Genomic DNA, 25350 nt, shown 5'->3' with positions numbered 1-25350 from the left:
GTGGATCAAAGGAAATCCTGTCCCTTCTTACTCAATGTAAGATGCCTTTGCTATGCAGGGAAATGGAGAGAAAAGATAGACAGTTCTTGGGCTTTGAGGGAAAATCTGGCTTATAGGAGCTCATTTCCCTGAGATTCAATATCCTTTTTAGTTTAAATGTCACTCCCTGTGGAAAATTTTCATGGAGGAAGGGAGATTGAAATGAAGTTCAGGTGGATCCCTCAGACCAAGAAGGCACCCTTGAATTCTTTGCAACCATGGTTGTGTGATGGCAGCTTTCTCAGCCAAGCCCCTTGGGTCTGAGGAAGGTTCTCTAGATGGAAGAGCAAGAATTGCCCTGGGATGAAACCAAGGCTTTGGTCTCTCCAGCTGCACCCTGGCCACCCTATAAGCAAACAGCTTATGCAACCCAGAGGCAGAGAATGTAAAACAGGGCAGTAAATCACACCCCGTCTGAGGAGAGAAAAGGCTCTGTTTTCCTTTTTCCCCCGTGTTGTGGTCAACCCAGCCCAACAGAGCACCTGTATTTGGGATGCATTGTTCCCAGATGGCCACCAAGCCCAGCACGAACCGGACATTGGAGCAGCACTGCCCCATGGCAGGGTGTGTTTAACGGGGCATGGCAGAGCAACAGCAGGTCCTTGCTGGGACTGCAGGGAGTCACTTCAGTAGGCAAAAATGGAGCTGACAGGAAATCAGGTGAGGCTGAGCTGTGCTGGACAGTCACTGAGCAGGGACATCACCTCTTCTCCAACCACTGTGGCCATGGCCACTTGGTCAGCCAGCCTGGTGGCACCTTCCTCCTGCACCCAGCCTGCCGTGGCGGGTGGTCTGGCTTGGTCCCGAGGCTCCACAACAGCAAATATTATGTTTGAGGCTCCCCGTAATATTGACCACCAGACACCGCAGTCTTTCATGCTAGACGTTAAATATAGATCTAAATTTCTCAGCTGAAGAGAGGTTTTCCTTCCTGTCTGGCTGGCTATGTACATTAGCAAAGGAAAGCTTAGCCGGGCCTTTACAGACCTTCATTTTTCTGTTATACTTGCTGTATCACAAGTTCCCCCGCTAAACTGAAAACCGAGGCATTTCTTGTGGCATCCAAGCTGCAAATTGGAATGTCAGGTAAAATGAAGACTTATAGGGTTGTAATTCCCCAGGAGAAAAGAGGGGCCCCGTCCATAAAACACTTCTGTCAGCTGCTTGGAAAGCTTTCCAGCAAGTTCAGCCTCCGAAGGAGGAATTTATAAGCCGGTGATGATTAAAATCCAGAATTGCAAAAATAGCTAGCAGCCCTTGCTTAAAGGGCTACTTGGGTCCAAGTCAATAATAGCACGGCTAATGGAAAGGCAGCGAGTGCTCCGTACGTAATTCAATCACAAGGTGAAATGTGCCACAGCCTGGGGATCCCCGCAGGCCGACACCAGACGTCAACACCTGACGCCGAGACTCGGGTTTCCTCCTGAGGAGCACTCGGGGCCTAGCACGGATCTGGTATAAAATGGGGGGAAATCCAGAACGAGTGGACAGATTCACCTTCCCTACTCAGGTCAGGCACTGAGCACAGGGGGCAGGATCTGGCCCAGAGGTCCCGGAGATAGCGTGAGCTGTGGCAGAAGAGGCTGCTCTTGCTCTGCCCACCCTTAATTCTCTCCTCACACACCTCCAGTCGTGCAGCATTCCCCAGGTAGAAGTCCGTACCTTTTCACCTTCAGAGCTGGCCTATTTCTGCTCTTTGGCATTCAGAAATAAGTCTCCCTCCCTCCCTCCCAGGAAGGAGCCACGCTATAAATATCTCCGTGCAAGTTTTCCGAGTCCGAACAGTCACAGTGCCGCTCCTCGCCCAGCAGCAGCGAGCCTAGCTGCTTCTGCAGTGCCTTTGAAAAAGTCAGCGTGCTGCTACAGCTCCAAGTGAGAAGAAAAGGAGACTCACACAGGAGCTGCAGTCATGGTGGTGTAGACATCTGCAAGACAAAGTCAGGAAGATCTCTTCTAACTTCAGTATATCAGATGGTCCAAGAGGACTGTGGAAACTGAATGAAATAGTGAGCGTTTTCGACTGTTTTATAGTGGGCTCAAAGCACTCCAAAAAATAAGACACCAGTTTTGTTAGGTAGTGGCTGAACAGATGGAAACTGTGTGAATTGTGAGGGGCTCTGGAAGGAGGGAGGGTATTGCCCGAGAGGATCGGCAGCAGGCCCAGGAGCAGAGCAGAGGGCTCCTGACACCATGCAGCAGTGCACCAGGAGGCCACGCTTTTCCTGCCTGATAAGAGCTTATTAACAAAAATTAAGCAAAGCCAAACTGCAGGTGGCATTTCTCTGACCCAGCCACCACTGCCACCTCTGGTCCCCATCAAAAACCAGGAGCTGAGCAGCAGCTGCCACTGCGTCCCGTTAAACTCTCGGGACACAAAAACAAGGGGTGCAGAAGGGGCTGGAAATGGAGGAAGAAATGCTTCCCCAGCATGTTTCCCCTGAGAAGAAGGTTTCACCTGAAGCATTCAAACCCCACCACCAACAGCCCAGCCCCAGGGACACTGTGCATCTCAGTGACAGCCCCATAGACCCCCAAACCAGTTGGCAGATCATATGAAACCCCAGGTTTCGGTAATCCCAAGAAATAGAAGCTCTAAAAAGATGCTGTCAGACTGTTCAATACATAACTGCCAGCTGGGGCCACTTCGGGGAATGGTGGCTCTGGATGTGTTGTGTGCGGTGAGAAGTCTCACGGGCAGGACTGAAACAGCCTGAAAGGAAGAACCCTTCCAACCTTTCCTTTCCATCCTAGGTGATTCTGTGACTGTGATGGGACTCGGTAAGTCAGGTTGATGGTTGGACGTGATGATCTTGAAGGTCCTTTCCAAACTAGATGATTCTCTGACTCTAAGAAATGCAGCAGGAAGAACAATACATGGTAAGAGTAAGATGGAAGGACACAAGTCCAGCTCCTTTCAGGTAGCTCACTTGATGCCATGGCTGTATTTCCTTTGCCTCATGTTTTCTGGGTCCTGTTAGCAGTAGGCACTTGATCATCAAAAGGAGAAGAAATATTTAGGGGGAAAAAATAAAAATAAAAATCTTTGTGAGCCATCTACAAGGGAACTTGAGGAGAAGGGGGGGACCTGGGACCTCCTTGGCCTCATTTACTTCTTATCTACACGGAAAAACATGAACAGGGAGAGCCAAGAGCTTCCCCAGCTGTACAGAAATGACATGAGTGAAGGCCAGATTTGGTGCAGGTTGTGTCTGTGGCCAGGCAAGAGCAGTGCAGAGATGTGGATAGAGGTGCCACTTCTTATCCAGTCATCAAGCAGTTTGGGAGCTTGGCAGCTGTGCCACATGTTTCACACGGAAGGACCGGACAGCCTACATCCCCTCGCACTGGCAGCTCTGCTGCAGGTCCTCCCCATCCACACCGAAGGATTGGGAGGGGTTGCTTTTTTTACTTCTAGCTGTTAAAATAAACCCAAGGTAGATTAACATGGGTTCTCTGCTTAGTGAAGGGAAAGGAGAGGAGTTGGCTCAAAGGTGAAGCAAGGAATTCAGTCCATCATGGAGCATCAGGGATCTGCATCCTGCCCCCTTGCTCCCACCGGCTCAGACCTCGTCACCAGCCCTCCAAAGCAAGCAATGAAGCTGATGGCTTAACAACATGGGAGAGGGACCTGGAGCCACAGAGCAGCGGGTCTTGGTCTGAATGGGTTAGCTGGGTTGTCACTGCTGGAAGTGGCATGGGGTGGCGACGGCAGCACAGGCTCACGGGCAGCAGAGCATCGGGACGTTGAAGACCCACGCACGTGCCAAAACCAATGGGGAGAAAAGCTTGCAAGGAAGCGGGAATAATTCTGACTAAATGAAGACACTGAACAAGCTTGAGAAGCAAGTAATTCCCTACGCACTCCATCATTTACTCACCTAGGAAGCATCCCTTCCTTACACCACTGCCTGCAGCCTGAGCAGGGCACGCACCTCAGCACGCAGCACGGTTTCCTACGAGTGATTTGTCGACCTTGCCGAGTGAAGCTGAGCTCCTGGAGGTGTAGGAGTAAACATTTTACCAGTGCAGTCTAGCTCCATCAGTCCCGATCACGAATAGGCGTTTGCAGGCTTTCAATGCCATTTCCAGCTCCTCATTTAGAAGAGAAAAACAAAGCTGCTTTCCGTGACTGACAGCAATGGAAAATAAAATCAGCTGGTTTGGCCACAGAAACAGGCCCAGCGTGAGAAGCAGCGGTGACTCAGCTCCCTCTCACCTTCCCCGGTCTGATTTTGCCTCCCTGCTGGCAGAAGGCACGAGTCAGGGTGCAGCCAGCGAGCAGGGCTCGGCTTTGAGCACAGCCCCGTGCCCCTGGGCTGCGTCCTCCCTGCACGTGCCCTGGGGCGCAGCCACCCGAACCCTCCTGGTTGTCTTCCCTGGCTGGGAGGAGCACCTTATATTTGTATCCGCATTGTTCACCATGACAAAAGCATCGCTAAACAAAGGTGAGATGGTTTGGCACGAAGCCAAGGGGAAAGGCTGAAGGAAATAGTCAAGATTAATAGTCCAAGACTTTGCCTGCTCGTGCTTTTGCCGCACCATAGGGATGATGGATTTCCTCCAGAGATGCTCAAGAGAAAATCAGGGACTGAAGCATCTCCCTAGGAGAAGTCCAGCTGAAAATTTTCCACCCATAAAGGCAAATTCACAGACTGGGACATCCGCCAGGCTACAGTTCCTCCAAGAACATTTAGGAAAGGACCAAACCCCAGGGGCTTGCCAAGACAAGTAACATCTACCTGCTTTCTAAAAAAAGGAGAACAACAGTCAGACAGGAATGACTGCGAGGTGCACAAGAAATTTGTGAGTGTCAGTGGACGTTTAGGACATTCAGACCATTTGTAGGACTGTAATGCTTCCCATTTAAGAACCGATTTGATCCAGTAGCTCCCTTCAGTTTGTACAGACAGCAAATATGTGTATTCAGTAATTTAGAAACGTGGTTTTCCTATACCAGGGAAAAGGCTCATTAATCTCGGCACATTGACAACTGGGCATCTATCAGTAACCCCATAGGCAGGAGGTCAGATTTTAAGTACAAGGAGGTGATGCCCAGAGCAGCTTTCTGGTGCCAGAATTAGAGGTTTGGGGAGAAAACAATTAAAACATGCCAGTTTAGCAGGGTGGAAAGATCACTTTTGACAAATTCTCCCTTGCTGACTCCTGCGTAACATGGTGGGTAGGACAGCCACCAGGACATCGGGATATTTTTGAGTGTCAGCTAACCCTCGGCTTACAAGATCAGCATAATTTAGGTTAGAAGGATCTCAGGAGGTCACCTGGTCTAAGGCTGGGTTAACACAGAGATTAGTTCGGGTGAAACACCAACATGAATTTCTCCTGGATTGGCAGACAGCTTCTGTTTGACCAAACCTCTGCCTGGTGGCAAGCGGTGCATCCAGCAAAGATGAAGAGAAAAACCAACCCTGCCTCTTCCTCGGGCTGGGCGTTGCCATTCAGTGCTGTGCTCCACAGAGACACAGCCCAGGATAGAAGGACTCAGGGGGAAGGAAAAGGCTCGGCCAAGCCCTCAGCAAACCAAGCATCCATTAGAAAAAGCAGGGCTGCTACTTTCTAGGATCTGCAGCCCTTAGCCAAGGGACTAGGCTGGTTGGGAACCGGTCTCAGGCACCCCAGTAACTCAGGCAGCGTGGCTGGGCGCTGGCGTGTTGCCTTCTGCACTGGGGGATTTTTGCTGAAAGCATCTAATGGATTCTTGGGAACTGGTGTATTGTGTTTCGTTTATTATTTTTTTTTTCGTTCAGGGATATTCATTATTTTTATAGTACCATTTCCAGGCACAACAGGAGTTGTCTAATCTGTGCTGTTTAAAATATAAAAAAAAGGCTGAGGTGCTTTATGAGAGACGTCAGGAAATTCTGCAGAACAGTTATGAAAGTCACAAATTCTGGAAAATTTACATCCTGCAGGTGTCATGGGTGAAGTGATCCCATTAGATTAGCTATTTGCATATGATTTTGCAGACCTATTTTTTGTCCAGACTAATATCAACCACCTGTGTTGTCTACAACGTTGCTGAGGAGCCTCCATCACCCTACCTGCAACATTTCCCTGGTTCAGAAATGCACATTACAGACAGTCACAAATCCACCAGGGCTTCACCCTGGGTGGAAAAAGGCTTAAAATCTGATTATATTTGCACAACAAAGATGATAGCACACTTAGCTTTAAAGACAAGATTACTATAACTTCATAAAGCCTCAAATTAATACCTTCTCACCTTGTCCAACAAATATTTCTGCAGTAGAAAAGCAACCTTTGCTCGAATTTGCTCTTCTTTGTTTGCATCGTTAGGGCTGAGAAGCCCACGCTTCATTTTGCAGAGCAGGCAGCATCCACGGATGCCTCCCTGCAGGGATGCTGAGATGTGAGTCCTGGGCCGCCCCCAGCCCCGCAGGCACCCCCCTTTGTTTCATTCCCCAACCCAGCAAATTTCGGACTGTGAGCACTTTCTTTTGTCTGTTTTGTTAGCTTTTGAGAGTGCAGCCACCAGCTCCCCCTGCAAAATTAACATGTGGCAATGTACACTTTTCTTGCTTTTATTAAAACGCTTCGTGTACAGAACTAACACTGGGCCAGTCTGCCAGTGGAAGAGCTGCAGGTTCAGAGACCGGTGTGTGACTAGAGATAGCTATCTGGGAATGCCTAATAAAAATTGCTTTTAATTTTAAATCCCTGTATCTTCAACAATAAGAGCAAGCAGTGTGTCCCTCTGTCTGTCCTGGGTCCAAGCCTCGGCTGGCTGCAGCTTGACCTCTATCTTGTCTCGCCCTGCTTCTTGCTGCCAGTAATCCTAGCCTTCCGTGGCTTGTCCCGGCTGATTTTCCCCTGAAACCTGATCCTTTTTCAACAGATCAAAGGGAGCAAAATGAGAAACTTCTGCAGTGACCCTGGAGCCACGTCAGCGTGACGTGGCCGAGCCATCGCCGCGGGTCAGCCTGCCTGTACCGATAAACTGACCCCGAGACAAACTGCAAAGTCCCACAGCTTAACAGAGTGCCTGAGCTCAGGATCTCTGGTGGAGGGTATCCATACGTTACTTACATCGTGCCTGCCATGTGCTAACCTGTACGGGAGGGAGGCCGTGCTGGATGCTGCCCTGAAGCACTAGGAAGATTCCAGATGAAGAAGGTTCAGAGGAGGAACGGCCTTTCGTGAAACCCCCGCTGGTCCATCTGAAAAAGGCAGAGAAGCCTCCAGGCACCAAAGCGCCTTCTTCAAGCCTGAAAATTTCACATTGAGCTCCAAATTTAACAGGGCGGTGTTAATTGCTGAGCCCACCCAAGAGGAGATGCTGCGGGGTGTGGGAGCCACGCAGGCTGTTAGCAAGGAGCCCCGGCATTAGGCACACCTTTGTGAAATTCCTAGCTGCGGGGCAATTACTGCAGTTTGCTTCCCTTTTCACCTCTTTACTGGTATATGTGTGTCTTTGTCTTGCCAGCACCTCATTGTAGTTAGTGCTTGGGAGGGTTTGGAGGGAAACTGCTGCAGTTTCCCTCAGCAGGAATGCGAGGTGTCCTGAGCCATCAGGAGGCACTGAGCTCTCTCCTACCCAGTCCCTTGGTGCTCTAGGTGGTGGCAATGGTAGTGTCGCTTCCCCCTGAATGTCAGAGAAAATCAGAAGAAATTATGAGAAATTACGAGTTATTTTAGAGCAGCCCGAAACTTGGAGTTTCTTCCAGATTTTCACAAGGGTATGGGTGACTTAAGCCTGAAACATAAAGATTATTTTCCTCTCAGGAATTAAAAAAAAAAAAAAAAAAAAAGGAATATATATTCAAGCCTGCATGGATACAGAAGGATGAAACCCACTGCACAAAAGCGTGGGAGCAGGAGAAAGGGCTCCTCCAGTGCCCTGGGGGGGTCCCAGGGCTGCCACCGCCCTCCTCTTCCAGGAGAGGAAGGGGACATTATTGTGCAAATGAGCCTGCCAGGAAATCCGCTTTGTTTCCAAACGCCTATCTCCAGCCCTGTCCTGTCAAGCTCTGAATGAGGATGAATGGCTTAAAAGCAATGGAATTAAGCATTTAGGGCAAAATCCCACCGAGATTTCGGTTTCAAGCAGGCAGACCAGCAGGCTAGGGCAAAAACGTGTCCGTGTATTTAGTGCATGCCGTAGGCAGCCATCCGATAGTCCTCCTGCTGCGCTGCCAGGGTCCAGTGTGGGCATCACATCGGTGCCCCTGGTTCTAAGCCTCACTCTCGCACCCCACCTTCTACCTTGACTCTGATATTTCGTTTGTGAAGAGAAACGGCCCATCTGTAGCTTACCGTTATAGCAAATGGTACTGAATTGGGCATGGATAATAAATGTACTGGCACCTCAAAGGTAACCACAGAGCCTCCCGCTTCGTGGATGCTCTGACCAAGTGAGACTCGCTCTGTGCTTCTGCACGGGGTGCGACCGGCCACAAAACTTGATCTGTCTGGTTGCTGCTTGTCACCGACAGGCAAAACTGGAGGGGTGAAGGTTCCCTGTGGGAACAGACCCGCGGCGGTGGGATCCAAACCTTTCTCCAGGAGGTTCCTTGAAGCTCATCAGCCTGGTGCACCCCAACATTCCTGCTGGCTGCCTCCTGTGAAGTGTCTCCATGCACAGACGGGTTAGCCAGACCTCCAAATGGCTCTGCAGCCCCACAGGGGCAAGTGTCCTGTCTTAGATCCTTCAAAGTTAGCTCTACAAAACAGCAAAAGGAGGTATTCATGCAATTTCTGTCCATGATACTACAAAACCAGCAAAGCCAAGAAAGAACTGGATCCACCAGCGCTACAGATCGCTAAAATCTGAAAGGTCAAACCGAGCTTTTTTTTATTTTCTGCATCCAAGGAATAAAACCCATGAAGGAATTGCAGTTAGTGACTCTGATTCTAGTAAAATACTTGTGGTCGTCCTCAAGTTACTTTATTTTTCCTCTTATTACAGGGAATTTGTGTCCATTTTTTATTGGACTGCTAAACTGGATCTGCAATATGCTGTATACATGGTGAAGCAGATAGCGCTAAATGAAGTTATTGCTGCAAAAACAAAAGGCTGTATGAGACTGCCACAATTTCTGCTCCCGCTTACATTCAAGCAACCCCACTGTATGTGGAGTTGCACGAGAGCTAAAATAACCTGCCAAAAACACGCGGTTTGATTTCAATACGCGACATTAAAGCTCCCTTTGCCAAAACTAGCAGGGATATTCACTGACTTCTTTCTCCCACCGAAGACGATGTGTCATGTTTTGGCACACCCTCCCACGATGGCTTTCTAAACAACGTCTCCATCTGGCCATGCGAGGACTGCTTACAGCTCCTGCGGTGGTGTCTCCAAAATGGAAGAAGCCACTGACTTTCCTTCCCCAGGTGGCTTCGTTTTCAGGCTTCGTCCAATTTGAAATAATGAAGGTAATTACCTTGTAAGCACCTTAGTGGAAAATATTGGCGTAGTTAATTATGCAGAGGTGCAATGCGAACTCATTTCCCAGTGTTTAAAATACAAATATTAATGCTTTCTCCTTTGGGACGTCGAGAAGATTACTTATTGCTGCAGTCCGACAGAATTTGTAAGTTCTGCAGCTGTCCCAATCGCTTTAAGGCAAAAGTTTGCCACGCTGATTTTAATGTCACTGGTTGGTGATGTGGAGGCTTTTGAGGAGTTTGCGGGAATGGAGCCTTTGGCAGAGGCCCTTTAAACATTAAAGACTGAGATTCAATTTCAAAGGGTGTTTTAAGACCGAAACGTGATTTTAGGATTCTCAACCTGAAGATGAGAAACTCACTCTGAATATCAGGAGAGATGCAAATCCTTGGAGACTGGCACCCAAAACACAGTGCTTGGGTATCTTAAGATATCCTGGCTAAACCGGGTGAAAACGCAGCTGCCTTTCCCTAAGGTCAGGGTGAAACCACGCAGCAAACTCCCGGCACGGACTGCACCTTGCGTTGTATCTAAAGCCTTGAAAACGCAAAGCCAGGTTTTTCCACGTGATTTCTGATTGACTTTCCAGTCGTGGAACAAGGAGCCCGCTATTTCTACGTGAGTCTGTTGGGGAAAAAAAAAAAAAAAGCCTGATTGCTTTCGGCAGGAGGCTGGCAGAGCCCTCCGTGAGCAAACAAGCAAAAGCAGCCAAACGTGTTGTGTTTGCCCTGGTATTGGGTAATGTTTCGGAACAATCCGGTGCGCCCCAGCAAGGATTCACATGGGAGACAAACAGAAGGCTCGACTCCTTTCTCACACCTCTGCAAAAGGAGGCGAGAAGGTTTACAAAAATGTTAACCTGGTTGAGCTTTCTCCCATAGGTACCTACAGGAGTTTTTCTGGGGTTAAAAAATAAATAAATGAGGAGACATCGGCACTTTGGGCACGGGCTTTGTTCTTCAGCAGCGCCACACCAGCCCACCTCTCCAGCCAGGAGCCACAGATGCTGCAGGTGAAGGCAGCAGCAGCAGCAGACGCAGGGCACCGGGCCCCGAAGCACCCGGTCAGAGGAGAGGCAGAAGTGTGTGGCCAGGCTTTTTACAGTGCTATGGCAATTAAGGAGGCTGGCGATCGGGAAGTTAGCTCCGTGGCTTAGGCTTCTGCAGCAAGTGGAGCCAGTCCATGAGCCCTGCTGCAGCAAGCGGGGCCGTGCTGTCCAGAGGGAAGGCCACTCGCTACGTAAGAACGGTTTTTATCTAAATTCTGATCTTGAAAAATAATTCTTATGGCCTTGCCACGTTCAGTTCTCTGCCTGCTTCATCACCTCGCAAGCCAAAGCCTTGCCTGTACACGAAGCAGCGAGCGAAGCCCCCACCCCCACCGCAGCCTCATCCCCCAGCCCACCTTGGGGGCGAGCAGCAACCAGGGCGCATCAACCACCACCCACACACGTCCACCTGTGGAAATTAAGAAACCAGCTCCCCTGAAGGCAACCACCACCAGCAGCCCTCCAAAAACCACCCAAGGCATATTTCAGCCAGAGGAGAAAGTACCAGAGGGAGCAGATGTGGGCATGGGGCAAACTCTGGTCCATCTCTCCCCCGTCGGTGCATGTTGTAACCCCTCCAGCCCCTGTAAATCACAACACTGCTTCCTCAGATGTCAGCATAGAATCTTTTAATACTTTACATAAAAAACTGCATACACAGTTCATAATTTTATGTAAACATCATATACATCTCAGTTTTTGCCATGTCAGTTTATTAAAAACAAACAAAAAAACCAGTCTCAGTACCACTGTTGGGGGAAGAAGGGAAAAAAAGTAAACAAACATAAATGGATAAATTTGTTCTCTGAACCAGAGAAACGCAAGATTATTTTCACCCGGGTCTGCCACCCTGTGAAAATAAGTTTTAAATAAACCTAAATTCATTAAACTGCCCTTTAGTATTAAAGTCTGATGTACTCAATGCGTAAGGAACAGTGTTTTCACCCATGTTTTTTTTTTCAAGGCAAAAAGATAGTGGTTTTATTTACGCTTGTGTTGAAGTCACAATTTTAAAAACAAGGCCCAGATGAGGTTGCTGAGTGTTTCCAATGCTACAGTGTTGTATGCAGATGACAAGTGCATTGAGTGTTTAATTCAAAAAAAAAATTTCCAAGTTGTGCAAAGTAACTTCTTTTGAAAATAAACTTAAATAAATCCCAATCAACGTATCTGCAGAGGACAACATTAAATGAAGGAGCAGGCACCAAGATCATAATATGGCAATATCACCCTCTCCCCTTGCTCATCCTGCCTTGTCCATCAAGAGCAGGATGTCCAGCAAGGAGGACGGAGCAGTCCAGCTTCACTTTCCAGCCCACAGCTGGAGACAGTTGGAGGCTCGTGCCGCCAGCAGGCACCAGCTCGCCTCCGGCAAGTTCCTTTGCACAACACAAGTCCCAGCTGGGCACCCCCTCCCCACCTCACTTTAAATAAGCACCCCCTGCACTACCCCAGTTTTGCACAAGACAGGAAAAAAACGTAAGATATATACAGGCTTAGCTCGGGATGGCCCTCCCCGGTCCTCGGGGCACTAACTTCCACAGCAGGTCAGAACACCCGCCGGAGAGGCGAGGACGCCGCAGGCAGCCCGAGGGATGCAGCCCTTCCCCAGCCCGCCTCAGGGGAGGCACATGCACGCAGGAGGCACCAGTCCCTTGGAGCATCTCAGCTCCGCCGCTCTCCTCTTGCGGAACAGAGGAGGCTGTCTGGGAGCCGGGAGCAGCAGGTGGTGGGCAAAGGGGAAGAGCCAGGCGCAGTGTCTGCTCAGTCCAGTCCCAGCAGCTGTTTGTCATTGAGAGTCAGCGATTAACTCGCAGGGGCCAGCGAAGGAGAAGGCTTCTCTCCAACCGATTCCCAAGACTCTGGGCATGCAACCCCCCCCTCCCTCTGTTCCCACGGCTGAGCCAGCACAACCCTTTTTGGCCAAGGCTAAGGGAGCGTGCCCCCTCCCTTAACCCCCACCCCCGTTCATCGCCAGCCCCCAGCAGAGGGAACAGGCAGATGCTGTGTGCGTGCGTAACCCAGCTCCTCTCCACCCACCAACAGGTGACCCAGGCGCTGTGCCCAGCGCCGTGCTCCAGCCGCTCCCTATAGCACTTTGCAGCAGTTGATGCAGCCGTTCTGGGTGCCGTAGCGCTTCTGCAAGGCCGCCCGGGTGGCGGTCTCGAAGACCTCCCGGACGCCCTCCTTGGTCTTGGCCGAGCACTCCAGGTAGTCGTAGGCCTGGATGCGAATGGCCATGGCGCGGCCGTCCTCGGTGCGCACCGGCTCCTGCTTCATGCGGGCCAGCTCGTTGCGCACGTGCTCGTCGTTGCGCAGGTCTTTCTTGTTGGCCACCAGGATGATGGGGACGTTGGGGCAGAAGTGCTTGACCTCGGGCACCCACTTCTCCGGGATGTTCTCCAGCGAGTCCGGGCTGTCCACGGAGAAGCACATGAGGATCACGTCAGTGTCCGGGTAGGAGAGGGGGCGCAGGCGGTCATAGTCCTCCTGGCCGGCCGTGTCCCACAGGGCCAGCTCCACCTGCTTGCCGTCCACCTCGATGTCGGCCACGTAGTTCTCGAAGACGGTGGGCACGTAGACCTCGGGGAACTCGTCCTTGCTGAAGACGATGAGCAGGCAGGTCTTGCCGCAGGCGCCGTCCCCCACCACCACCAGCTTCTTGCGGATGGCGGCCATGGCCAAGCTCGCCAAGCTGGCCTTGCCCTGCAGCAGGACGATGGCAGCGCCCTCCTGCCCGCGGCCGCCTCCCGCTTCCTCTCGCTTCTCACAGGACACCGTGGCGAGCCGGGCCCGCGCGGGCAGGCAGGCAGGCCCTCCTCAACCCCCCGCCTCTGGGGCGCGCTCGGACACTCGGTCCCACCCGGCTGGGCTCAATTCCCGGCGGGGGAAACGCCACCGACGCCGCCTGCGTACGGCCACGGGAAGCAGCTCCGACCCGCGCCGCTGCCCGCCGCCAACTGCCGCAAGCCGCGGCCCGGCGCCGCTATTTAAAGGCGCTCGCGACTTTCTTAATATAGCCAGCCAATGGGGAGGCAGAGAGTGAGGTCATCCCCGGCGGGGAGCGACGCGATTGGTTGGGCTTCTGAGGGCGGGAGGCGGGGTTGGGAGGTGGGTGGGGGGGGAGCGGGGCTGAGGGGCTGAGGGGCGGTGGCGGGCTCGGGGCTGAGGGGACCGGGGAGGCTGTGAGGGGAGATCTGGGGACGGAGGGCATGGAGCCGGCCCGAGGGTGGTCCCCTGAGGGAAAATCCCCCGGGGGAAGCCGCCGTGCCCCCGGTACCGGCTGTAAAACCCGGGGAAAGCCGACCGGAGGCTGTTCGGGATTAAATATTTGGGGCTTGGTTGGATACCCGACCGCTTCCCGTCCTGAAAGGAAAAAGCTGGTCACGTTCGGGTCCGTCTCCTGCCTTTGGGCAAAAGGGAGCTGAGGGGTTATAAACCGGGAGAAGCAGCGGGCTTGAACCGAAATGCCCTTTTGGTCTCCGCTGAGAGATATCGGAAGTCCCAGTAATTAAAAAATGAATGTGGAAAATAAGAGTATAAATGACCGGCCTTCAGGCTGCTTGGAGGCTGGGGCTGCGTGCCTCGGCACTGACAGACGGCTCACATTAATGTAGCCCTGCATTGTAAAACCTCACTGAAATTCCTGGTACTGGCTCGCTCTGTCCCTGTTAAAGCTACCGCTGTTTGCTGGGTGCTGTCTGAAGCTCGTTTCCCTGCAAGTGTTTCCACCCAGGCGATTTTCACCCCCAGACCTGGCCTTCCCTTGTTAGCCAGTGCTGCCATTAGTGAATAGAACAAAACCCAGACAATACGATTGTTATTAGAAGTTGCATTTAAAAACACCCACTTAAAGACCAAATACACCATTGAGCATATCACATTCCTTGACAGGTGACTTCCAGTAGAGTTACAGAAGTGTGTGTTAATAGGGCATATGGTTCGCTTATGATTCACTTAATCCTAGGCATTGAAATGTAATTCATCCTCTGTGAGGTTTTTGTTTTTTTGTTTTTTGTAATTCCTATTTCTCTCTTTCAAAAGAACACGTCTGTCTGTTGGGTGATGGAGGGGTTTGTACCTTGATCTTAAGTTTGTACAGCATCTTTCACATGAAGTCAACATAAAAAATTCAAACGGACGTTTGAACAAAAACCAACCTATGAAAGTGTAGTCACGGTCATCAGTGTTCTCCAGTACCTTTGAACTTCTAACATGCTAAATTTTGGATTGCCATTGTCCCTTTACCATTATTGTCATTGCTCACAATTTTAAATTCTTCACGAACCCCAAAGAAGTCACTGATGTAGAAGTCTTCTTTCCGCGCTGTCATGTCCTTTCCGTGATGGAGCATTAGCAGCTCGTAGCTATTTTCCCTATAAATATCCCAAGCATGTAGAACCACTTTGACAGGCAAGCAGAGTCGATTTGCAGTACAATGCAAGTCTTAATACCTTTCCTGTTTTTAAGTTCCTTGAAGCTCTCCCTCAGCACTAAATGGATGATGTTTTTTTTCGTCGGAGTTCAGTGCCACCTTGCGGCAGCCCTGCTGCCTTGGGTGCCCTGTTCCTTAGGCTCAGAAGCTGGAAGCCCCACACCTCTGAGGAGACAGCAGGAAAAGCTGCAAGCAGGTGCTTTACAGCTCGTGATAGGTGCTGCTTAAATATGCGTCTGAATTCATTTTTATTTGACTTTTGGCTTGCACGAAGAATCACGCCTGTTTGATTTTGTCTTTTCATCAGCAAAACGCTTCATTACATAGAAGAAAGAGCCACCCGAATGAGCAATTATGTTGATCGTCTCCTCCGTGCTGCGCCATGAAAGGCAGGGAAACACGCAGCTTGTTCATTTCACAGCACACCGCTCTGCTGTTCACCCGGAGTGCTGCTAGCAGTTACCTGTGTGCCTCAGCGTGCAGAAAGCAAACTTGAGCAGCCCACACTCATACCCTTTAACTTTTGTAGCCTTCAAGACAGGGGGGTCTTGTCCAAACCATCTGCTCACCCCAGCTTCCAAACTACGCTCAGGAAGTGCTCTGAAAAGGTCCAGCTAACCCATGTCACACCGATAGCAGGGGCTCTTACAATTGAGCAGAGCAGATACAGTTCCAATACCCAGTTAACCTCCCAGCCCCTGGTGGCCTGAGCTACGAATGCCTCACTCACTGGCAAAATCTTGCTTCTGTAGTCTTCAACACAGTTATACTGAATGTTTGGTCTCCCAGCTTTCAAGAAGGACTCCAGCAAAGTCTGTGTAATTCCAGGATGTGGGGTTTCAAATGCCCACAGGCCCAGTCCTGCGACTCACATAGACTGAGACTGCTGTCATGTCACTGGCCTAGGTTATGCTCCGGAAAGGGCCTCAAGGTGTTCTGGTTATCACACATTTAAACTTAAATGCCTTTTATGCCTTTGTACTTTATTACCTGTGACATGATGGTGGCCTGGGTTTCATATTAAATGTAAATATGCAACATGCCGCTTTTCTCTTGTAGTTTATTCAGCCCATAAATATCAGAAAGCTTCATCATCAATTCCCCTGATGTGACTTTGCACTGAAATAGAAGGAAGCACTATGTGGTATGTGCACTGAGCTGTCTAAGTGGGAGTGAGGAAGCCTTAATTTATATTTTTTCAGATATATGTTTCTGTTCTCTGGAGCATCCTCTTTTCATCCCGTACATGAAAGTGTGAAATGAGCCAGTTTCAAGAACAGCAGCAATCAGGAGTTGTACACAGGAATCCTTTCTTCCTCCTGCTTAGATCACGGAAAATAGGAATCTGACCAGCGTTACAGTGCTGCGAGTGCAGCAGAAGGAGGAACTGCAGCAGTCCTGTAACAGAGTACAGTGGATAATAACCTGTGGAAGTACCTAGACTTCCTTCCTGAGGTGGTGACTGAGAGCAGAGATGGAAAACCTGAGAAGAAGAAAAAATGATAACAGGCTCTGGGATAAGGTGGTTTGTTTCTCTCATTAGGGAATTTTGAACAGGACCAATTCTGCATTCAAGCATGGCTGTGGCACCAAGCGCAACCAGCTCACGTTTTTGTTTTTTTTTTTTAACTCTGTGTTGTAGCTTTTGTATTTCCTTATCAAATTTCCATCATATGTGGAACTCTACTTCTTTCAGCAAGCTGAAACTTCACTTCCAATAACCCATAAATGTGCAGTCTCTAAGCAGAGAACTTATTGGTTCTGCTGTACCACATACATTGGTATGATTGATGAAAAAAGTATGAAAAGGAGAAAGAAGACATCACTTCTTTTTTTTCATTGCTTGTGCTGGTGGTTTTGAGATTAAAACCCAGCCTTTTGGGACTTTTTACTTGATTTAATCCAATTGGTATTTTTTTGTTGTTGAGAAGACAATTTCAGTCAATTACTGGAGATTGCTTCCAGATTATGTGCCTCCTCCCTGTTCTCTTTGCTAAACAGATTTTCTAAAGGGCATGTCTGTAACTCGGATAATTTGTGTTCAAGCATAAATCTGCACCAAAAGCGTGAAAGCTCAGTGGGGAAGGTAATCTTTCTCCTTTTTGTCAATAAGTAGGCAAGTAAGTACATTGCCTGCTGTGGCATAACATGCTGCGGGAGCCGTATGTGCCAGTAGCAGCATACCGAGTCCTGCTCGCTGACTTGCACCGTAACGCTAGCAACAAGCATCCTGCCGTCCTCACGCAGAGCTTCTCAGGGAAACAAGAAGCTTCTAAAGGAAGCAAGAACTTGCTAAATATGAGCAGTTTACAGTGTTAAAAAGCTCTGAGAAGATACTGGCAAACAGGTAGAAATGGTAAGTGTCCATCTCTAAGCTGTTAAGAGTTTCTGACATATGTAGACCACTTGTTGCAAGTCACAACAGGTTCACTGCTTTCCAGTGTCCCTGACAAAAAGGGACTCAACTCTCAGATCTTCAGCTCTCCAATTCTCAGACCCCTTGGTGATCAGTGTGCTCAGCCAAGAAGCCAGATCGATCTACCTAGAGACTGGAATGCCAAGGCACAAAAAGAGAAGGTGGGAAAGGCCTGCATATTTTCATTTAGGTTAGGTACAGCACAAGTAAAAGAATATCATCCCAAAGAAGAAATGCCTTTATGATCCTAAAGAGCTGTACGGGACCCGATGGCATTGTTCTTCTAGGACATAAGTAGAGCAAGTCAGAATCCAGTGACTTCAACTTTATTCAGGCTTATACGTCAATGGGACACAAGAAATACAGTCTACCAGAGTAAAATTAGACCACCATAGAAAACTAATTTCCTTCAGGTCTCCAGCTCTCTCCAATCAAAGAAAATGAGTTCCTAAAAACCCTCAGCTGAAGAACTCTTCAGTAGCTGCGTGAAATAAATGGGCTGACCACATAACTGTACATCAGCAGTTAAGTGTCTGCATCACCAGCAATGCCTTTGCAAACAGTTCTCTCTGCAGAGAGACCAAAGTAATCCACCTCTGGTTACCTTTGTTCTCAGTTTTTGGTGGATGCAAACACCTTGCAGGCTTTGTCTACCAGGGAAACTGAGACAGAGAAAGGAGAAATGACTTGCCCAACACCAACAAGATATCGGGGAGGTCAGTTTCCACCTCTGGAATCCAAGATAGTTAGTATCCATTACACTGGACAGTTCTTTCTCTTTAGACTGTCACGGATTTTATTTCGCTACTTGGAGGATGATCAAACACTGGAAATGGCTGCCCAGAGAGCTAGTGGAGTCTCCTTCCTCAGAGATATTCAAAATCTGACTGGACACAGTCCTGAGCAGCCTGCTCTAGTTGACCCTGCTGGAGCAAGGGAATGGACCAGATGATCTCCAGAGATCCCTTCCTACCTCATCCATTCTTTGGCTCTGTAATTCATTTCTGTGAGATGCCTTAGCAGATCTGAAAATGGATGTCTTGAGGGTCTGGCTGACAGCTCTACTGCTCTTTTCCTCTCTAGTACTGTCACCCACCCACTCTCACCCCCCAGAAAAGAAGTTTGGCACACTCAGTACTGAAATGCTCACTCAGGATGAGCCTTTTGCAATACGAATGAGGAAATTTCTGAAGCAAACATGCTGTGATCTGTCAATGAATTGTGCAACTTCCACTTTGTTGCAAGTTGACTCTTTAAAAAGCAATGATGTCATGAGGTTCTCTTTGTAGATTGGCTGGCTATATTAAGAAACATCAACCTATCCCTTTAAATACAGTGTTCATCACGACAATCCTTGAAGAGTGGTGGTAAGTTCTCTCTAGATGGAAACAGTGACCTAAGGAAGCTGAGGCAGCAGCGATATTAGAAGCCAATCTCACACTGAACATCAAGAAAGAGAAGAAGACTGATGCTGGAAATTACTATCCTGTAAGTCCAACACTTCTATCTCATATAAAATGACCATGAATATATGAAGAGAGAGAACACTTCCTTAACTCCCACATGAGAACAGATCTATAAGCAAAAGCAGCATGGATTTATCCAGCATAGCTATCACCACTGGTAGAATTCTACTAGCAGACAGTGGTGGGAAAAATGTAGGCAATCTGGATGGTTGTCCAGTACAGTGGCTTATGTTCCATCTCACAAAATTAAGGCATTCAGTGTGGAAAATGTTATGGAAACACTCTGTCCACTGTTATGGACTGAACACTGGCAATAAATAACATTGAAGATGGTAAAACAGAAATATAGGACACTGAAGGAATATTGGTTACACCCAGATTTGGTTTATACCTTCATTTTTTGATGTATAAAAATGTCGAAAGCAAGGTACTCACAATTTCAGAAGATTCTAATATCAGAGAAATGAAAAGAGAAAAAATAAAAAAAAATAAAAACAGGGAACAAGGGTAAGACAGGAATATGGAGAGAAAAAAGGAGATAAGGGAAAAGAATCCCAAACTAACGTAGTTTCTTCTCTTCTTCTACATTTCACAAAAGCTTTAAAAAGGGGAAAAAAAATAAAAAACAGCACAGGAATAATCCATTTTTTTACTTCATCTCGATTTTCAAGGAATGGCTGCTGTTAGGAGAAAGCTTACTGTAGTCGGAGATGACCGCTGTGGTAAGACGTGCCTCCTCTTCGCTCTGCGTCATGAACAGCTTCCCAGCTGCTACGAGCCAACTCTCTTCGACACTTATGCCACTGACATAGAGGTAGATGGGCACGAAATGAAACTGTTTCTGTTTGATGTGTCAGGGAAGGATGAAGTCAGTTATCAAAATCTCCGCTCAGTGTTCTATGAGGACACCAACGTTATTTTAATATGCTTCTCGGTGGATAGGCCTGACTCACAGCAAAACATCCTTGATCTTTGGGTTCCAGAAATCAAACTGTTCTGCCCCACAGTTCCCATTATTCTGGTGGCTACCATGATAGAACTGAGGGATGATGAAGGTATCCAGAAGAAACTAGCTACTTCAGGCAATGAGCCGATAAACATGACAGAAGGAAAAGCTTTAGCAGCCAGGATTGGGGCATATGCTTACCTGGAGTGTTCTGCCAAGACAAAAGAAGGTGTCGATACAGCCCTGGAGATTATTAGCCAATGTGCGTTAAATGAGAAAAGGAAGAGAAAGAAGCGCTGTAGGTCCTGCCAAATTTTGTAAGAGGAGCGAACATTATTTTGTTGTTAGATTTCATGATGTGGAAGGGTAAGTAGATGTCTTTGCTGCTGTTGTGTGGGTGCTGTAAGGGCTGCTTTTAAGCTACAGGAAGAAAAAAATAATCACTTATGTCATTGATAGAAAGTCTGCAAAGTCTCGCACTTGAAAAGTTGGATTTGTTTCTTCTCCCCTTCCAAAATAGGCTGAAGAGCACAATTCCAGGTTTGAGCTGAGAACCAGCCCTGAGAAATAGAAATGACCAAGCTACAGTTCTCCACAGAGTTGTTTTGGTCAAGGGAGACAGACACAGACTAAGACAGGAACCTAACCCAGCAATGCGGAGACAATCACGAGAACATGGAGTTCAGTGGATCTAATCCCAGCTTCCTGGCAGCAAGGCTTAGTGGCAAGCAGCTGTGCTGACAAGGTTTACTAGTGTTCACTCCCTTCCCTACACTTCCTTGAAGGATGTCCTTAGGGAAGGGAGTCACCGCACAGACACGCACAGACACACACACGTATCCAGTAGTCTGCCCTACTAATAGCGGCGGGTTTCTTACTGGCAGAACAGGTCTGACTTTCTCTAGGATTCATTCGTAGAGCTGACCTGGGCTTGGTTCCATAAATGCATTAGGGATGCAACGTATATATAGTATAGGGTGCAATGAAGGAAGTACTCTTTACCTCTTCTTCAGGCATGGGTAAATAAATTGGGATAAAAAAGCCTGGTTCTGGATTAGGATCTGCTTCTTGATAGAATTCTTACCTTAAAATGAGAGAGGCAAAAAAAACAGATTTCAGTTTCTAAACTTCTTTCTCTCTATGGCTTGAATGTATCTTAAATCTTCCTGTTTTTTCCTAGCACTTACAGGCAGAATTCACGAAGCAAAGGGAATGCCAACAACCACACTCCACTTTGCAAGTCATCAACAATCTGGAAAGAGACTAAGACATGCTGTCAACCTAAGCAGAGGATCTCAGAGAGGCGCAGAGATGGAGCAAAAAAGAAAGACTTCGGGTGCATCTCCACACTCTTCCCTTCTCCAAAGCACTGATTGCTGCCAGCCCAAGGATCTAACTGAATTATGGGCTGACATTAAAGATAGAAGTCTGGGAGATGGTTAGTAATGCAGGATTTGAAGACGCATGCTATAGCACAGTAAATGCACAGAAAAAAGTTCTAAGGTAAACTCCGGATCCTGAAGTAATGGGGCAGGACTAACTGAGCATAACTGTCATGAACTAGGAAGACATGAAGAGTAACACTTCCTTTTACTGACTTACCTAGTGGTGGTTTCATCACTCTAGCAGCTTGTCTACAGTTTCCCAAGGGGAAACAAAACAAGAGTAAACACAAATTTTGAGGCTGGTCATGCCACCTGCAGCTGTACGCTTAGCAAACTAGCTTTCCCAGGTGAGAGACCTAGTAAAATACACACTTAATATTTTTTCCTTACCCATTCTTCCCACAAAGATTTGTGTATTGATGGTATCATGGGCATAGTGTGGGGTTGGCCGAGTATTATTGGATGGGTTGCTGCTACTTTTTAGCAGTAGGTTCAAAGTTCACAATCCCAGTGTGGCATAATTATAAATGTTTCAAGGATGATACTTTACATTTCCAAAAGTACCTTTATTCTAAGAATCTCAGAGCGCTTTTCAGCATGAATTACCAACCCATCTCTTGGTGATAAGTAAGTGTTATTTTCGAAACTGAGAAACTTAAACTGCTGCCTGAAGTAACTGTGAACCATCTACTTCGTGGAGTTCTGTTTTTCCTTTACTCTTTTTCCTTGCCCTTTCTCATTTTCCTCCAGAGACAATTTTCACCTCAACTTCTCCCCCTCTCTGTCTGTAGCAATCCCCTCTGTGCAACCTGATACTGTACCCAAATTTTAAAACTGCTCTCCCCTTCCTCCTTGGATGCGTGCGCTGCGCATAAGTGCTCTCCAGATTCGGGTAATAACATACATTAGTGCATTTCAAAGAGCTGCATTTATGTAGATAGGTTTGAATTGTTATTTCCATTTTATATGTGCATGTGTGGGTGGGCAGGATTAGGCTGCAGATAGGTTAAAGAACACAGGTGTCTCAGGTGCCTCTGATGTGGGGTATTGAACTGGAGAGATACGGTTCTGCAGAGATGCTAAGCACTGACTGCTCCCACTACTGGGGAAGCACAGACCACTTTGGTGAATCTGAGCTTACGCTGCCTGTTGCTGAGCAGGATACCGGTCCGTATACTGGCATCTGGTGTCAGTCTAACCAAACAAGTATTTTTCTCCAGAAGGGTGTTTTGTTCAAGATAAAGGTAGCTGGTTTCACTCCTGGTATTCACTGTGTGTATCTCTGAATCAAACTGCAGTTACAGCGGGCTGAGTATATTTCTAAACATTAACCTTTTTACTGTTTTACGTGAAATAAAAAGTCAGTAATCTTTTTGCATTGTATCCACCTCTGCAACTGAAAAAGAGAAATCTGGGGGAGTTTTTTCATCATCCTTTCGCTAAAGCAGTATAAACCTTCTTTTTGCCACTTTTGTCCAAAATGCAAATGCTTTTCCTTCTTACATGTCTCAGAGCACTTTTGCAAGACCAGGTTACTACATGGCTATTCAAGAAACCCACTGATCAGTTGTCCATATTTTAGGGCATCAGGCTCCCATGAGAAACCCACAGACCTAATAGTTGTTGCTGTTGTTATTATTATTTATTATTATTATTATTATTATTGGCCTGTGATTCAAAAAGAAGAGGATGTAGCTTAGTAGTCAGGATACTAGCCTAAGCCATATGTAGCAGTGTTTTTTTCTCTATTCTACCGCAAGCTACACAGTCTGTATGACATACAGAAGAGACTGTGCACGTGCACACTGCAACGTGCCTGGGAAGAAGCAGTCCCCCCTTGGCAGCATGGAGCTCCACGGGTGCTCGTCCATCTTTCCCTTTTAAGATTGTGCTTTCATGAGCCTCTGCAGCCTGCAGCACACATAAACCCTCTAGATGAGGTTAGCTAGGAGGGGAGAGGACATAGAGGGGAGAGGGGAAAACACAAATTACTTTATTAAGCATTTTTTTCTACTTTTGTTGATTTAAATAAATAAATATTAATTATGACTTTTGTTAGGGAAAATAAAAAGCGAAAGAAATAAATACTGTGGAAGAGAAGATGGAAATTGACTGGACATTCATATATCAACCCACAGGGATATTTGTGATGTCAGTGAAGCAATGATGCAAATAAATCTGTCTTTCAGAAGAAAAAAAAGAGGGAGGGAGGGAGGGGAGAAGGGAGGGAGGGAGGGAAGGGGGGAAGGAGGGAGGGAGGGAGGGAGGGAGGAAGGAAGGAAGGAAGAGAAAGAGAGAGAGAGAGAGAAAGAGAGAAAGAGAGAGAAAGAGAGAAAGAGAGAGAAGAGAGAAAGAGAGAGAAAGAGAGAGAGAAAGAGAGAAAGAAAGAAAGAAAGAAAGAAAGAAAGAAAGAAAGAAAGAAAGAAAGAAAGAAAGAAAGAAAAGAAAGAAAGAAAGAAAGAAAGAAAGAAAGAAAGAAAGAAAGAAAGAAAGAAAGAAAGAAAGAAAGAAAGAAAGAAAGAAAGAAAGAAAGAAAGAAAGAAAGAAAGAAAGAAAGAAAGAAAGATGAAGGAAGGAAATCAGTACATAGCAATATTAAGGCATATTAAAGGGATATGTGAGAGCAACTTTCCATTTTTGGTGCAAAGATTGTATTTGATTTGATAGTGTTGTAGTAGCTTCTAAGAAAGTGGTCAAGACAAGGTTTGTAGACAATCTGACTGTTGGAAAAAAAACAGGCTCATGGACACTCAAGTCCATGTCTTGTCCAAGTCAAGACTTTTTTCCACATCTGGTCTGATCAAGGACCTGACTTCTCTGTATAGATCTCTACATATTGTGATGAGCCACGTGAGCCATAACAATCTAGAAGGTGTTTTTGTAGGGAGATTTGGGCAGAACCTATACGCTTCAGTGTCATCTACAAAGTGACACATCAGCAGTCAAAAACATACCTGCGCTGTGCACAGTACAGGGCTTTGGAAAGAGAAGTCTGAAATAATAAAAACCCATCTGTTATTTCCAGTTTGTAGGCTGCTCATCGCCTGCTTTGGGAATGGGCTGGAAGGAGGGTAATATGTCTTGCTTAGCAAGACCATTCTCTATTTTATATTAATTTCCTGTGTAAATATTATGTCTTTCTAGTAGCCAATCTATCAGTCTACCTACTAATTCATCTTTTTACTCAAAATTATAATGAACCAGGAAGCATGCTATATTTTATGAAAATAGATTCTCCTAGTCTTTTGTCTTAGTTTTCCTCATAATATCTTTCCACTTAATCAAATCCATTTTCTGAGATGTACTGCATCTGTTTTAAATAATTCATCAGCTCAGAGTGTTTCTCCGCAAACACAGAATCACAAACTGATACAAGAGCCTGTAATTTGTTAATATGTTTTGATGGAAATAAGGGGTTGGATCATGGTATTCCTCCACAGCAGCTCAGAGGAGCTTATGAAAAGGCAGAAGGACTGGAATTTTATTTGCCAAAACAAAACTTTAGGTGTCCCTAAGGCCTCAAAGCCTCCTTGTTCAGCTTCATCTCTGCTCGTGGACACGTGCGTCACTGAAACCAGCTTCACGCTGCTGATGTGTTCATATTTCAATCTCACACCGAGGGTGTCGTGGGCTTTTCGGTCCCGCTGTTCTCAGCCCTCTCATACCCGTTTATGCTGTAGGTATTTCTGTTTGATCTGGCATTTCACGGTGTGGAGAGATGGAGACAGGACTTGGCCAGAGCAGAGCATGAACCCTGTGCTCTGTTCCCAAACACGTGCTGCCTCTTGTGTCAGAGTGAGACCGTTTTGGGGGGTGACTGTCTCAGCACACCCCTGGGCTGTGCCTGTTTAGGAGACAGACTGGTAGAGGATCATCCAACTCATGAATCACCAGTGACTGGCTTCTGAGCAGCTCCATGCCATCGGGAGCAACTTTGTTAGCTCAGGTGTGTCTGAACCGAGCAGTGTCACAAGGTTCCTCAGTGCCGAGGGGCATTTAGCTGCCAGTCAACATCCAAATTTGAGAGGGAGTTTGCAAGCCTGCAGGCATTAAAAAGCGCGATTTTCTGCCTTTCAATCCTTTCCCTCGGGCTCCAGGGGTCTTTGCAGAGACTATCCTCGGCTCAGCCCAACCTCGACCCAAGCGAACACATCGCTGTCGCAGCCTGCCGAGCCCAGCGGCCCGACAGAG

General features: G+C 47.5%; 2 protein-coding genes across 3 annotated transcripts; one reads left to right on the top strand and one right to left on the bottom strand.

The window, feature by feature from the left end:
• Nucleotides 1–11125: 11125 nt before the first annotated feature.
• On the bottom strand, nt 11126–13481 carry LOC106044676 (rho-related GTP-binding protein RhoB). Its single transcript, XM_013194846.3, has one exon. It carries the CDS (start codon nt 13188–13190, stop codon nt 12600–12602), a length of 591 nt encoding a protein of 196 aa, XP_013050300.1. The 5' UTR covers nt 13191–13481; the 3' UTR covers nt 11126–12599.
• Nucleotides 13482–18099: 4618 nt separating this feature from the next.
• Nucleotides 18100–23332, top strand: LOC106044678 (ras-like GTP-binding protein rhoA). 2 transcript variants are annotated; one of them, XM_013194847.3, is made up of 3 exons: nt 18100–18850; nt 19500–20140; nt 20955–23332. In XM_013194847.3, the coding sequence occupies exon 2, from the start codon at nt 19502–19504 to the stop codon at nt 20093–20095; it is 594 nt and encodes a 197-aa protein (XP_013050301.2). In that variant the 5' UTR covers nt 18100–18850; nt 19500–19501; the 3' UTR covers nt 20096–20140; nt 20955–23332. The 2 variants fall into 2 exon arrangements, with proteins under 2 accessions (XP_013050301.2, XP_013050302.2); XM_013194848.3 differs by lacking the exon at nt 18100–18850 and having other exon boundaries at nt 19120–20140.
• Nucleotides 23333–25350: the final 2018 nt, after the last annotated feature.

This window comes from Anser cygnoides, chromosome 3 (assembly GCF_040182565.1).
Source record: "Anser cygnoides isolate HZ-2024a breed goose chromosome 3, Taihu_goose_T2T_genome, whole genome shotgun sequence".
NCBI classification, from domain to species: domain Eukaryota; kingdom Metazoa; phylum Chordata; class Aves; order Anseriformes; family Anatidae; genus Anser; species Anser cygnoides.
Note: the sequence above shows the minus strand (reverse complement) of the source record. Positions and strands in the feature narration are given on the sequence as shown.

Excerpts from the sequence above, each read along its gene's own strand:
- LOC106044676 (XM_013194846.3), bottom strand. The coding sequence starts at position 13,190 with ATGGCCGCCATCCGCAAGAAGCTGGTGGTGGTGGGGGACGGCGCCTGC.
- LOC106044678 (XM_013194847.3), top strand. The coding sequence starts at position 19,502 with ATGGCTGCTGTTAGGAGAAAGCTTACTGTAGTCGGAGATGACCGCTGT.